Genomic DNA, 15,211 nt, shown 5'->3' with positions numbered 1-15,211 from the left:
AGATAAGAACATATGCCTCATTAATATTGGTGCAGAACAAATTAGAAACAGGATAACTACATTGGTAGGAAATAAAAAATAGAATAAAACCATCCAACTCCAAGAACTCCGAAATGCTTTTGAAGCATTTAGAGATAACTATCAAGTGTTATTATTCAATGTTATGAATGCAAACATATTATGAATACTTTAAGTATTTAAATTAATGCAGTAGCTTTAAATATGTTACTAAGAAATATCACTCTACCTCTGTGAAAACACCTATGCTTATGATTTCCCACTTTATTATTTTCACTTAGACTTGGCAATTTTCCTCCATACTGAGGAACATATCTACAATAACTTCAAGATTATCTCAGCAAAAACATCAACGGCAGCATTATGAAATATCCGGTCTTTATCATCACAATTCCTCCTATGTAATTAGAAACCCAGAAAACCATAATGTGGGATTATTCAAACATAGTAAATAATTGTTTTTGAAAGATGTGAAGCATGAAAAGATTTGGCACTAAAAAGTTTACTGTGATGTTTTCCCAAAACACAACCTATTTCCTCACGTGGTATTACAAGCAGTCCACCTTTTCCTAAATGGTCTATTTGTGCCTTTTTAAAATGTCTTTGATATAATCTTACTTGGGTGGATTTCTATGGACTCTTCTTTGTCTTCTGGAGGTGAGTTTGCAAATTCCTTTAAGAGAAGACAGAAGTTATTTTAGTTTAGAGTTTTGACCATATGTTATCATGTGAGAAGAAAAATATGTTATCTTTCAAACACAGCAGAAAAGCATGTTTGTAAGGTATGTTTATCTGGTAGCTTACAAACTTAAGAATTACACATTAAGATAAACATGGAGTATCAGTTATGACTATATATACTAGTAATTACATAAATGTGGAGTTCTTACATCAATTTCATCCTTGAAGGGAGTTCTGGTTGGCTTATATTCTGGGTCTTCATCCTCTCTGTCAAATTCACCTCTATAAAATATTTAAAACAGATATTTTAAATGTGTTGTTTTTGAGAGGAGGCTATTTTTCTGTGAAAAAAAAAAAAAGGCAAAAAAAGCTACAAAAGCCATCAGTATGGTATACCCAGTTACACATTTATATTTTGTGCTCAACTGTGTAAACAATTTTACATACTTTTTACATTATATGATCCCTTCAGGTCCTCAGACGAGATGTAAGCAGAATATGACATATGAATCCATGCCAACATATACAATGCTGATAAAGTTTATTAATTTTTTCATGTCGTCCTTACCCATCACCGCCATCTGCTAACATGTCTGTCCCTCTCTGTTCAGCTGCTATGGCCTTTGCATCAGGCATGCCAACCCGTTCCAGAAAGCACAGTGCAGAATCAGCTCTCATGGAATTGTACTTCTCATAACCTGCATGTAGAGTGGGAAACAATTTTTTTTTAAAGCTATGATCAACTGTAAATACAATGGCTTAGGTAGCGAAGTATAATATTCTGGATTCATTTATTTATTTTTAAATAAAACTAAGGAGCTGTCACCGTGATTTTAAAGGATCTGTTTATTAAAAGAAGAAAGACACTGGGGAAAAAAACATTTCATTTGTGTATTGAAATTTTTCATATTGGCAAATTTCATCAGTTAAGAAACATTTTGACATCAATAATATTAGCAAATAGTATAAATCGTAAGTATAAACTTTCTTCCGTGTCATCTCTCTATACGGCAAAGTGAAAATCTTTCACAAGAAAAACTTGTTTAAGGTTCCTATATGACTTTTGCAGTGGTTCACCACATTCAGCAACTCCCTACTGCTAACATGCAGATGTGAATGGAAACACACACACACACCCCACCCCCCTCAACACACACACATTTATAGCTGCAGCACTGCTGGAACCCTCAATGCAGGCTGCAAAAACGCTGTATACATAGGTTATACGTAAGGCCAACGAACCTGTCTTATTAGGTTTAGGATGATGCATGTCAGTAAGATGACACTGTTCCCTCTATGGTTTTCAAACTGCTGTTTGCTTTTTTACTGCCCAAGTTGACTAGATGGAAAATGGCAGATCCCAACAGTGCACTGCAGGAAAATGATTTTTAGACTAGACTTGCCTCAGCTGAGCCCACAAAACAGAGCTGCTGTACATAGGCAGAACAGCACAATTCAATTAGGATTTGTACTACAACACACTGCTCCTAACTGCTGTAGAGCCTCAAGCCAAACTGTAATCATGAAAGGTTTTATAAGCCATCATTCTCCCCTTTAGTCAGGCTGGGCTGCTGAGAATACCTCTGCGACCTCCAGAGAATTGGGATTATAATCAGGAATCGCTCACTGTATATATCATGCCAGCTCTGCATCCCCAGCCTTTCAAAGTTAACAAGGCTGCATCCCACTCAAGGGAGCCGGGAGTTCTCAACACTGACATTTGTGAAATATTGCTTGGAACAAAGCCCAGGAGGCACTTGTACAGATTAATAGCAGAGGTTAAGCCCACCGTCCACTTTGACACTGGTTGGCAGAGTTAGCAAGTGAAGCAGTGCTGGAAGCAAAGTTTATGGAGATCTATCTTACTATTTGGCTATTATTTAAACAAATATGGTTTTGTTTTATTTACAGCCAAGAAAGTAATGTTTTCTTCTCAAATGTTCTGCAAACATTTAAAAACAGCATCTGATATTTACAGCTCATATTAGGTTTTTAATGCAGGCAAGAAAAAAAAAAGGGAGATACAAGCCAACAGTTCTTTGGAACAATACTTGTTAATATTATGACTGAACAGTCCTACACACAGAAAGCTTTACAACTGAGTTTTGTTCAGAGTGAGACATCACTTACCGTGTTTGAATACTCCAATTAAAAGGGATTTATCCGCCTCCTTATCCCACCAGTCTGCAGGAACTTCAGCATGGAATGGCTCAGGTATCCACACATCTACTTCACTGCAAAGACAGCATTATACACATTCTCAAAAACGCTACTAAGACAAAGATGTTAAAAAAGTAGTTCATGCTGTTTTTTAAATATGCGTTTTGATGCAGGGGGAAAAAAAAAAAACAAAACAACACACAATCTGAAACATGTAGAAAAATAATTAGGATGGTTAAAACAACATCAAAACAACATTAGGCTATTTTGGGAGTAGAATGCCAATGGTTTTCCATCCGTGACTCATTTAAGGTCTTAGTATTTATATATATTTTTTTTAATTTTTAAAATTGAGATAGAATAATCCTTCAACATTAGCAAAACTGAAAATCTGCTTTTGTCATTTCCCACACTATTCCCTCCCCGAAGAAAATTACCCCCTTCACTTGATAAAACAATAAGGCTGCTTGAGAACAGACATTTAACAGGAAGTAGAACAACCTTCAAATGCTGCAATTATTATAGTACATGTGCTTTAATATAAGCCAGAAGCAGAAAGCAAAAAAATCAACCTGCACTTGCACTAACCTTGAGTCAGCACCCTCTAAGATCTTGTCTGCTTGGTCCCCTATAACTTCTTGTCGTAGATAGTACAGCATGCGGACACGCAGCAGGACCCTGGAGAGGAAGGCAGAGGGGGGAAAAAGTTCTTAACTTCAGGACTGTTTGCCAACAGTGGCTTTTGGCAGCTGCTGCTGTTCATCCATCATCCTGCCAAGGCTGATTAGCCATGCTGTATGGTAGGCTTGAAGCGTGACAGATGGTGGCACATAATCACCTCTGTGTGGTGCTTTCTGCTGGCTTCCAACAGGCCTGCCTGGCAACCGCTTACACTGCACAGAGAGGGACCGAGCGCAGCCCAGCCCCGGCGCATTTCATTTAGTTCTACCTAGTGCAGCTTGTGAAGTTTAGACACGTACTCTACCACTGCCTCTGAAGTATTGAAGCAAGTTTGTAAACAACTGAGCAGATGGCTTTCAGTAACTGTTCTGCTTCATTATCTCATAAAATTTCCTCAGCTGCTGCCTTAATACCATTTTTGGAAGCACATCAGAAGTTGTAGGAATAAACGAGATATAAAATCTGGTTTTACTACCTTACAATAAACCCTCAATATGGAATGTCAGGTTTTTCAGATTATACAACTTTTTGCTTCCGAGAATGGGAGGAAAAAATAATCCCCCATTTCCCTTAGGAGATATTAACTATTTTTACTCTTTATAGTTCAAACTGCTATTTAATTTTACTTGTGCACAACCTAAGTGCTATAAGGAAGTGAAAAACCTTCCTTGCCCATCTTTGTTTTCCCCATCTCTGCTACACCACGTTTCTGAAACCGCTGTTAGGTGGTGTGGCCACAGCATAAGCTGGCAGAAGAGAGAATGGCAGACTCTGGATTCTCAAGGAGACTAGAAAAGAGGTCATCTTTGCAGAAAAAAAAAAAAAAATCTACCTCAAAATCATCATATTCTCCAATGTTTACCCAATTCAGGGCACCCCCTGCTGCCTAGTTCATGAAGTAGAATCAGTACCAGCTAAAATGGAGATTATTCAGCCTGCCCTCTCCCTGTATCCAAATCCATCACAGCAACTGTTGAATTGCTGCTGCTCCTGGAACAGCGAGGGTGACCGGGGAGGCAGTAACCTGATCGCCCAGTTGCATGAAAAATTTAGACCACCAGTTTTGAGAGCTCCTCGTTAGAGATCTGATGCAATAGGAGCAATACCCAGTTTTGCACGTGTTATTCAAGCAGTCCTTGGAAGAGCAGGGATTTGGATCAAGGTCATGTCTACAATTCGAAACATGTCAGACATGCTTCTTTTTGTATGCGTGATAACTGGGACCAGTAAGGTGTCCCCGCTCCCTGTGTGGCTATGTAAATAAGCTGCTGAGGGTCTCTATCATCTTTGTATTAAGCAATAACAGCTGTTACAGCGAGCCAAAGAAGAGGAGGAGAGAAAAATAAAAAACAAATCCAAAAAGCAGAGGGTCTTTGCACCTTTTAGGAGTCCTCTACATTAGAACAGCATAAATGTTACACATGAGAAAAGGACACCAGCTCTTACAAAGCCAACTGGTGCTACTATCTTTTGAAAGAAATTACTTATTAATTGGCTTCCACCTCTGCTTTATTTTACCTGGGCTAAACATATTGTTTCTACAATTCACTTACTCCTGGTGGATCAGGGAAGTGAAGGAAAAAGGTAGCACCTGAAAACACTCTTCCACGGTGAATTAACAGCCTTCCTGATCCTGGTAATGTTTCTACTGTATTATAACATAAGCAGTATTTTAAAAATGAGTTGAAGTCTGATCTGCAAACTGATATAACAACTAATGAGGACATGTTACAGAAATAAAATTAATTACTTTAACAGCAAGTGAAATGTAATAACAGATCTGACTAACAGTTTAGAAAAAAAAAGTCAAAAGGGAGTTTATTTGGATGTAGACTCGCTAGTATAATTCCATAAGTATCTGTTTTTGTCAGCTGAGAATTAAGCTTGGTTAGCATCTGGAAATGAGCTAATAAACCCCTTAAATGACTTTCCTCCTTCACATCACACCCCCTATTGACAGGCCACAGGTACTTTTCAAATCAATAATTCTTTCCAATAAACAGTATTAATAAGACACAATGAATATTAAAAACACAAAGTAATGATGGCTTTTCAGTAGCAATGCATTATATTTGCATGGTGCATATCCAATTAAGAGCCTAAATTAAAAACAAAAAGAATTGGGGCAAGGGTTATGTTTGTCTATAATGGAGAATATAAAGCAAAACTGAGATGGAGAAGCAGAACACTGTTGAAAAAAGCTGACAAAAATAACTAAGATATTACAAAATAAAAGCAAAAACAAAAAGTAAGAGATGCTCTTAAGAGACATTTGTTCAACAATTAAGCAAACACTCAAATCAAAACAGAATGATCTTTATTCCCATAAGCTTTAGTAACATATTTAGAATTGCAAAAATCAAATCAGTGCAATGATTCAAAATAACAAAGAGATGAGATATACCCATGGATAGGTGAATTACTTCATGAAACTCAGGAATCTAAGAACTGGATATTTAACATCTAAGGAAGACAACTAAGGAAGAGGATGTTAACCTGGTAGACCCCGCAACAAGTTGGGATAAACAAATAGAATATCTTGAGTTGGAAGGGATCCACAAGGATCATGGAGTCCAACTCCTGGCTTCCCACAGTTCCCCCTAAAAATCAGACCAGGTGTCAGAGAGCATTGTTCTAACACTTCTTGAAGTCTGGCAGACTGAGTGCCATGACCACTGCCCTGGGGAGCCTGTCCCAGTGCCCGACCACCCTCTGGGTGCAGAACCTTTCCCTCACACCCAGCCTGCCCCTCCCCTGTCCCAGCTCCATGCCATCCCCTCGGGTCCTGTCACTGTCCCCAGAGAGCAGAGCTCAGCGCCTCCCCCTCTCATGAGGGAGCTGCAGGCCGCCATGAGGCCTCCCCTCGGCCTGCTCTGCTCTGGGCTGAACAAACCAAGGGGCCTCAGATGCTCTTCATTTGGCTTGCCCTCTAGACCCTTCACCATCTTTAGACATTCTCTAACAATTATGTCCCGATTATATCGTGGCACCCAAAACAGCACACAGGTGAGGTTAGGCCACACCAATGCAGAGCAGATTGGGATGGCCATTTATGAAGAGAAACAGACTTAAATAATGTTGTCCTTTGTATACTAATAAGAATAACCACATTTTTGATTCCATTCTCATTTGTTAAGTACAAAACAACTCTTCATAACTGAGTTTTAAGCCCAGATAAGTCATAAAGAACTTACAGAACTATCCAGATATCCGATAGGTTGATTAACCCCAAATTAAAAACAATAATCTTCTTTACATCCTATTAAATAGCCCCAAAGCTCTATTTAAAACATACCCAAAGAAGCTGTAATGCTTTTTACTATATGCTTTGAGAAGTGTAAGTGAAATATTTATTAATACTTACTTATTACAATGATGTTTGAGATGTTTCCTATAGCTGTCTTCTTGAAATAATACATCTGGATTACAGGTTGTGAGCCAATCAGCATCTTGAAGCATTGGTTGTGAACTCTGGGCTTTTACTTTCTTGCCTTTCCTCCCTCTGGGCACTGGTGCAGACAGACCTACACAAATGCCCAATATTTTTTATACAGTCTCAATAGAAAAGCTCTCACCCCAAACTGCATTACAAACACATTTACAGCTAAGGATTGCTGGTATATTAATTCCCTTGTGGGCAACGCAATAACCAAAAACTGAACAGCAATGTAATTTAGCTAGAAAATTGTAAATAACAAAATCAACCAAAACTTTCATGCAAATTTAGGTGTGAAGATTTCAAAAATGCAGAGAGCTAGCCAGAAAATGGTGTTATATAAATATTTCTTTAAAAAACTCTCATGCATCTGAATGGCCATAAGGAAACAAGCTTTATGATTTATGGCCATTTGAAAGAGATTAACTCCAGTAGAAGATATCTTTAAAATTAGGCTAGAATATTTGTTCAGAACCAGTTTAAGACAAAGAGCACTGCATCCAACGAGGTGTCTGAGGGAGAGTTCCCCTTTAAGTACCGACTCAGTCAAAGCCCACCTTACTCATAAAATCTGACAAGATCCTACTACATGTCAGAACAGCTATAGTTTGAACTAAATACATAGCATGACTGAAGCAATTCTTTCCTATTTACTAGCATCATTATTTGATTGTGGTAGACATACCGGAATGATTAACCAAAGCTCGAGTTTGCCCATCTGCAGTTGGAGTGATCAGATCCCAGATGAAACTTTTGATATTTTCATCCCCTTTATAATGATTAAGACAATATACAAGGATAGTCCGGCAGATGGTTTCCACATCTTGTTCTGTTAGCTGACGTTTATAGCGCCCATGTGAGAGGATGTCAGTCCACCGACCCCAGCTACAAGAAAAATATGTTCAATACAACAGCCAGGGCACTGGTATTTTAATTTGTGACTTTCAATTTAATTCTCGGTGCCAAGCAAGTTGGGACCTCCTGTATTAGCTCTAATGCATTTTGCCTTTGCAGGTTACATCAGGGAATCCAAATTCCAGCACCAAAGAGTTAAGAATGTTTATTTTACAGAACAGGCAATAAGTTCACTGCTCGTAAAGCTGCAATTGAACTATACTCAAAATAATAAAGTACATATGTTTAACTCTAATAGTCCCAGTAAGCTCTGAACAGGAAACAACCAATTCCTACAATCATGGGATTTGGGGAATCAGTTTTATTTTGATCCTGAAATTCATTATTAGCAACTGTTGTACACAACTTCCTAGAAATAAAGCCACTTTTTCTGAAGCCCATTGTGCTAGCAGTCAAATACAGCTACTTGCTTGCAAAGAGATAAAATTCAGATTGATAAATCCGATGGGGAAAAACACAAAGCCTCATCTTGCTCAATTCAAGTCATACCAAAATACCAGAATCTACACCAAAAAGCTCTGGACTGACTTGATTTCACAACCACATATTTCTTTACAAATATACTTTGTTAATCTCCACAATGCTTAGAAAAGTGAGATTAACCTTGATAATTCAGGCATTCTTTACACTGTGAGAAACCAGAACAAAACCACATATTTTACCAATGAGTTCATATCCATCTGTAAGACACTCAGATACTTTAAGCTAAATAAGACATGTTTAAGCAACTTATATATATAGCAATTTAAAATCTCACTGGCAAACATATAGTGTAATGAGGTAAAGGTTACCCAGAAGGTACGTGAACATAAAAAAGAGAAAGAAGAGTTATTTACCAAGTATCATTTCCATATTTTCAGTTTTTAGTCACAACCAGAACATTTAATCTGTATATCCTTACCCATAAACCAACAAGTTCTTCTCTACCCTGAAACATTCACTTCTTGCATATCCCTGTGATTTGTCCTGAGGCCTACGGGGCTTTGTGCTAGGCTTTTCTTCAGAATCACTTTCCAGGTCTGAAAACTCCATCAGTTCGTCCTCTTTGACTGCACTGTAGAGTCTAGTTTGCTTTCTTACTCTTGGTGTATCAATGACTAGGTTATTCTAAAATGAAAGTGGAAATGTAAAAATTTAGGAGGAGAAAAATCTTCAATTTAATGGAACTGGGTACTGTCATAAAGCTCTTACCCTTCCATTTAAAGCATCAATATCCAGCTCAGCCTTCTTTGCCCACTTCTGCCAAAAATTAGGGTCATCCAAAGAAATGTCTGTCCTGTTCCCAGATGCAACAAAACTAGCCTAGTAAACGTCAAAACACATGCATTGGTTTCTTAACTACATGCTACAAAGAATGTCTATTTTCACTGGTAAATATAATATTAAGGACTTACAAAATGACTTTTTCAAGAAAAAAAAAGTTAAGCACATAAACCATCATAAGTGAAAATACAGATGTTCCAACTATTGCAAGAAGTCCCACAAAAGTACATTGAAAAATTAAATTGCCATATAATGAAATTTAATACTACTTCATCTATCCTGGTCACATTTTATTATTTTTCCTCTGAATATCGGTGCACACCTTTGCAAACGTTGAGCCTTTTCCTTCAGATTCAATAGTAATTGTGTGCGTTCGCCTTAAGAGAATCTGATCGATATCCTCTTCACAAAACTTAGACCCTTCATCTTCCTCGTCCATCAGAGCACCATATGCCCCCTTTCGAAGAAGATCTTCTATTTCTTTCTTAGAAAGCTGTTGCACCTGTAACGTATAAGAGAGGTGGGCTTTTTTGACACCAGTCAATGTTTATATCCAACAGCATAATCAGATTGATTGTATTTTTATTTAGCATTTTAGGAAATGAACTTTTAAGATAATGGCGTGTTGGTCAATTAAATATTCATGCTGAAGTCACCTTTGAAAGTAGAATGCAAACAACAACATTCTCAGGGTGAAGTTATATGAGTAGTTCAAACAATTTAATAATTCATTGTCACTGAATCCCTTTACTTTAGCTCTGATGACTGCTAAGCTCCTCCTGAGAGCACATTTGACTTACCAGACTTACCAACCTGACAAAAAGCTAAAGCAAAGAAGTCCAAAGGAAAAAGGTTAAAGCAAATAAAAAAAGGGGGAAGAGGGGGTATTGGGGGGGGGGGGAATGACAAGGTATGGGAAGGGACTGTAAGAAGTACAAAAGGTGCTAGGATCAACCCCATGTAAAAGGATGAATGATGAGAGTGAATGAGGATTGAGGGAATATGACTCTACCTGCCTACTTTGGGCAATTAATGATTCATCAGATAGTCTGAGACAGTTCATGTAGCCTTGCCCTTAATTAACCCCGCTTTAACATACATGCCATACTCTATCTGAAAACTATTGTTCTCCAGCTAAAGCATAAGGAAGGAGTTACCCATTCCAAGCATTTGTTGATCATGCACCTTATATTAATTCTTACCCCATTTGTAGCATTTTCTCTTCCACTCATAGATTGTAGCACAGCCTTATCGAGGCCAAGCTTCAAGCTAGCTTTGTCAAACATTTCCCTTTCGTAAGAATTCCTTGTTATCAACCTGTAAATTTTCACTGATTTGCTCTGTCCAATTCTGTGACATCGTGCTTGAGCCTGATGAAATAAGACAGATACTCAGTTACAGGTGACAAAAGATAAGGAAAAAAAATCAATACAGAAATCTTACTTTAGAAGTTATTGCTCTCAATATAAACAATAATCCTTATGTTTTTAAGACATGGACAACACATACTTTGGAATTTTATTTGCCTACAAGACACAGCAAACACGAAAAAAAAAGTTTTCAATTGAATCACCTCTTGTAATATTACCTGTAGGTCATTTTGGGGATTCCAGTCTGAATCAAAAATGATGCAGGTATCAGCAGCAGTAAGATTAATGCCCAAACCTCCTGCCCTTGTACACAGCAGGAAAACAAACCTATCAGAATCAGGTCTTGAAAACCTGTCAATAGCTGCCTGACGCAAGTTGCCTCTTACTCGGCCATCAATTCGTTCATATGGGTACCTGAAATAAAGATGTGTTATAAAGAGAATTTTACTGAAAACGTTCTTAACTTCTGTGTCATTGTTTCTTTTAAGAATATATTGTTTTGTTTTGTTTTTAAAGGAAAATGTTACTATAGCATCAAAATAGCTAAACAAACTGAGTGACTGTTCTTGTATCCACCACCTTCATCAGTGGAAGACGTACTATCTTGTCTCTGGTTTCATGCCTTTCAGTAAAGAGCAGACTTTCACTCCAAGGAATAAAATAAATATTCAAGATTAAATGAAAAAACTCCAGCGAAACTGAAATATTTCACTGAGTAGAAAACTAAGAGGACTCATCAAAGCTCTTGTAAGGTCACTTTATACTCACTGAAAAGAAAAACTTCAGTACTTGCACCTTACAGGTATGCTTTTCTCCTTTAATCAAGATTCCTACAGAAAATACTGTAACGCATTTGAATTTCATCCCATTACAATATGGATCTCTCACAGGTTAAATACTGTGGCCACTGAGGAAAGCACAGTTTATTTAGAATTGTATTATATTGTTGCTCTCACCGTCTTTGAATGAGGTAGTCTTCCAGTATGTCCAAGCAGCGCACCATCTGGGAAAAGATAAGCACCCTGTGGCCACCAGCCTTCAGTTTTGGCAGCAGCTTGTCAATCAGTACTAGCTTGCCAGCAGCCTGGATCATTGCCTGGAGCTGAAAATCTGGAGAGTCGGCATTGTGTGTTTCTTTAAACTCTTCCAAAATTTTCTCTTCAGCACCTGCAAAGATTGGACAGCAATACATGAACACTGCAAAGGGTTTTATTAATAAACAATGAGCTTGCCTTCAATACCCTATAGAGACCGCAGGAATGTTTTAAGCATTATGTGAATAAACATTTATAAAAAATATTAATCTTAAATTTAAAGCAAACATATACACAAATACAGCATAAATAAAAAGTAACTTTGAGCATTCATTCAATTTCTTTTTTTTTAAAAGGAGTATAATCTTTTCTACACATATTCATACAACTATTTAATGCAAACAATTTAATGAGAAATTAAGAAAAAAATAAATAAACCATATTCCAATTGACTAAGTGGATTTTCTGTCCTTTTCTAAATGCAACATGGAAGAAAAATATCTTGTTTTTAGAGGAAAATACAAGGAATATAAATCACATTGATACCTGTGCATTTAAAACCAAAACCAGGCTTAAACAATCATGATATAGACCTGCTCCTTCCATTATTATTAATTACAAAATCAAAATACAAACAATGAAAAAAAACACTGGAAAAAATAAGCTGTGTGAAATAATTTATCCTCTATTTAGCTTTCTTTTCTCAATGAATGTGTTTTTTCCTCAGTTTGGTGAAGCTACCCAATGGATATGTTCTTTCCAGAACTAGTCACAAGTTCTTTCTTGCCATTCCCTCTATGAACCAAAAGCATAGCAACAAATATTTCCTTATACTGCTCATTACCCAATGACTACAGACCAAGTTCAAGTTTTATCTTTATTCTCCAACCTTTCTGATGCTTTTATCCCATTTTCATGTCCCTTCTACAAATAATTTACTATTCAAAGCATTATCAGTTGACTATTCTTGCCTAAGTAAAAGTCTAGGAATCTTCATCCTAAGCTTATTTCACACCCACAGAAACCTTCTGGGGGCTGTCTTTTTCAGTACCTCTGAATTTCTTTAAAAAAAAAAAAAAAAAAAAAGAGTTCATAACATCCAATTTCAACATCGTTTTGGAGGAACACAAGGAAGGGTGGGAGGGCTGAGGCAGGGGAGAAAAAACTTATTGCCAGGCTTCCAAAGAGCATCTTTCTCAAACCCTAGCTGTAACTAGATGGAAGTAAACACACATGCAAACAAACCCTTCACTGTGTGATCACTGGTTCAGTGCCTACTGTTACATGGTGTCTCAACTAGATGCCACCCTATGCAGGCTGGCAGCTTCACATTACACAAAATACTTGCACTGCTAGCTTTCACAACATTTAACAGGTTCAAGATGTGACCACATTTAAATATAGTTTTACAATGCTGAATCTTTCTTAAAAATTTTCTTTCTTTTCTTGCCCTACTCCAATTATTACTGATCCCAACAGTTTGCCTCTACGAGAAAGAAAGCCATGTGAAAATAGAGTTAGAAACTCCTTCAAGCTCCCTTCAATCATATTACTTCCTCTTTTGTAAACTAGGAGAGTTTGGGGTAGCAGGTAGTAAATCTTAGATTCTGTACTAAGTTTATGCAATTTCAGAACTTAACAGGCTGTCTGGTAGCTCATATATAGTAGCTGTAATGATCTTTCTTCATTACATGACTTACTTCTGAATCAGCTGTGATACACACATGTAAGCTTCAGTAAACCAGCACCAGTAAACCAGCTACCAGTAAACCAGCACACAAACTCACTGCCTTCAGAAGCAAAGTGGTTAGGCCAACTATACGACAACAAACCTACAAACAGGTCTAATGAATGAAGAATTTTCAGCATCAGCATTTGGTCTCAGCAAGACACACTTCAATAACAGCCCATGACCGCCGAAAAACTGCTAGTCCAGTAATCCTATCCTACCTAAGCCCTGTAAAGGTCTGTGCTGACCATTTCACTTCTACTTCAATTGCAAGTAAGCGATGAACACTGAGTACCTGTTACCCAAGATATTTGATGTAGTACCTGGGTGCCTGTAACAGTTCTATTCTACCTGTTTTTTTATTAGTGGCTGAAAGAAAGCAATCTGAATGTGTGCCTGGTCCATCAGGAAATCCCCTACTTCCACTCCTAATTAAGAGAGACTTGGAGGGCTCAAGAGAGCACAAGGAACAGAAAAAGAAACCTTTCCAGTGTTTTCCACTCTGCTTTGTAGCATGTGCAAGCAGAGGCACTCCCTGCTGCTGCATCTTGGAGCCAGAGAAAGAAGTATGATGGATGAATACTTGAGGGTGGTTGCTAGGGAGAAAGCAAGGAGTCCAGCCCTGAGGAAACCAACAGACAATGCTAGTCCAGCTTGGTTGGAGATCACACAACATGCAGCTGCTCTCTCTAGAAGTCTACTCAAGGTCAGTTTCAGCAGAGAGCCACTCTCCCCTCACTACCACAAGAGCAGATCTGCCATCAAGAAACAAACAAAAACCACCACGTTCAACTCCTACCATGCTATTTATCATATATAATCTCCTATGGCTCTTAACTGAAGATTATCTAGAAGAGTTGCTCACAACTTTTATGCAAAACAAAAAAAATAGTGTTCTGCCTGGGCTCTATATTCAAATACCCATGCCTTGCTGCTAGCTTACAAACCTGTAAATGTAGCAGAAAATGAGAAGGGTTCAGAGACCTCTTTATAGAAGTGGTTAAGTCTCAAGATCTTGCTACTCTAACAGCCCTTAAGGTTGCACGGTGTTGTCCTGGTGCTACTGCAAGACCTCTTGACAGAACTAGAACAAACTTGCATCATCAATGCAAATACAAAGATGTTAATCACTGATCAACAAGGTAAAACCTCAGGCTCAGACAACTACAGGATGTTCCGAGTACTTTCTCTCCTAGAACTACAAAGAACTCGGTTGCTTGGTTCCATCTTCCACACTGATAATAGTCAGCATTCATTTATTTTACCCCTCCCATCGAATCTGATGGCTTGACCCACCTGCCGTTTTGCTGCATGCCAAGCAAGCCCAAATGTTCAGAAGTCACTAAAATGTTAAAAAGGAAAAAGCTCTCAAGAGACATCCCCATCTCTCTTTATTAGGGTTAAGGGAAAGTCATCCAAAAATACTTGAAACTTTCCACACAGCTACCTGGATTGCAGCAGCGTCTAACAGACATTAAATGATACAAGACTTGTGAGGAAAAGAAATCATTGTAACTAGTGTTTGCAGCATTGCTTACGAACTCTATTTGACAAAACTAGATAGGAGCAAAACATGCACTTTACTCCTTGTAACAACTAAGAAATGAGGAAAAGTAATCAATAGGTTTAAACAAGCAGAAAAACAAGGAACGTATAAAGCATCAAGTTCAGAAGCTCGTAACCTGAACATCCTGAACTACTTTCTGGTAAACCTATTTATGTAATGGATCAACTTCAAACACAGAACCAACAAACAACAGAAAGCCCTACTGGAACCACAAAGCTCCTTTACTGTATGCTCATCGGAGTTTAGAAACTGAGCAGCCAACTAGCACGGCTGGGTTCAAGTACTTTGGAGTAACTCTGTATCATGTCTTTGCAATAATTACTTGCACATGAAATATAACGAGATGTCATTTGGTGG

General features: G+C 37.8%; 1 protein-coding gene across 2 annotated transcripts in view; it reads right to left on the bottom strand.

Annotated features, from left to right (window-relative positions):
* CHD7 (chromodomain helicase DNA binding protein 7) overlaps nt 1–15,211 on the bottom strand; it is a 128,396-nt gene that overhangs the window by 9,226 nt on the left and 103,959 nt on the right. For both annotated transcript variants that reach the window (XM_032181484.1, XM_032181485.1), the window contains exons 17-29: nt 11,481–11,691; nt 10,743–10,938; nt 10,357–10,524; nt 9,477–9,656; nt 9,083–9,193; nt 8,793–8,998; nt 7,662–7,861; nt 6,905–7,064; nt 3,448–3,537; nt 2,830–2,933; nt 1,268–1,397; nt 909–981; nt 637–691 (exon numbers count right to left, since the gene is read on the bottom strand). In XM_032181484.1, coding sequence (XP_032037375.1) covers nt 637–691; nt 909–981; nt 1,268–1,397; nt 2,830–2,933; nt 3,448–3,537; nt 6,905–7,064; nt 7,662–7,861; nt 8,793–8,998; nt 9,083–9,193; nt 9,477–9,656; nt 10,357–10,524; nt 10,743–10,938; nt 11,481–11,691 — 1,884 coding nt within the window. The remainder of the gene's footprint in view (nt 1–636; nt 692–908; nt 982–1,267; nt 1,398–2,829; nt 2,934–3,447; nt 3,538–6,904; nt 7,065–7,661; nt 7,862–8,792; nt 8,999–9,082; nt 9,194–9,476; nt 9,657–10,356; nt 10,525–10,742; nt 10,939–11,480; nt 11,692–15,211) is intronic.

The sequence above is a fragment of the Aythya fuligula genome, chromosome 2, assembly GCF_009819795.1.
Source record: "Aythya fuligula isolate bAytFul2 chromosome 2, bAytFul2.pri, whole genome shotgun sequence".
Taxonomy (NCBI): domain Eukaryota; kingdom Metazoa; phylum Chordata; class Aves; order Anseriformes; family Anatidae; genus Aythya; species Aythya fuligula.
This window is presented reverse-complemented; position numbering and strand designations above follow the sequence as displayed.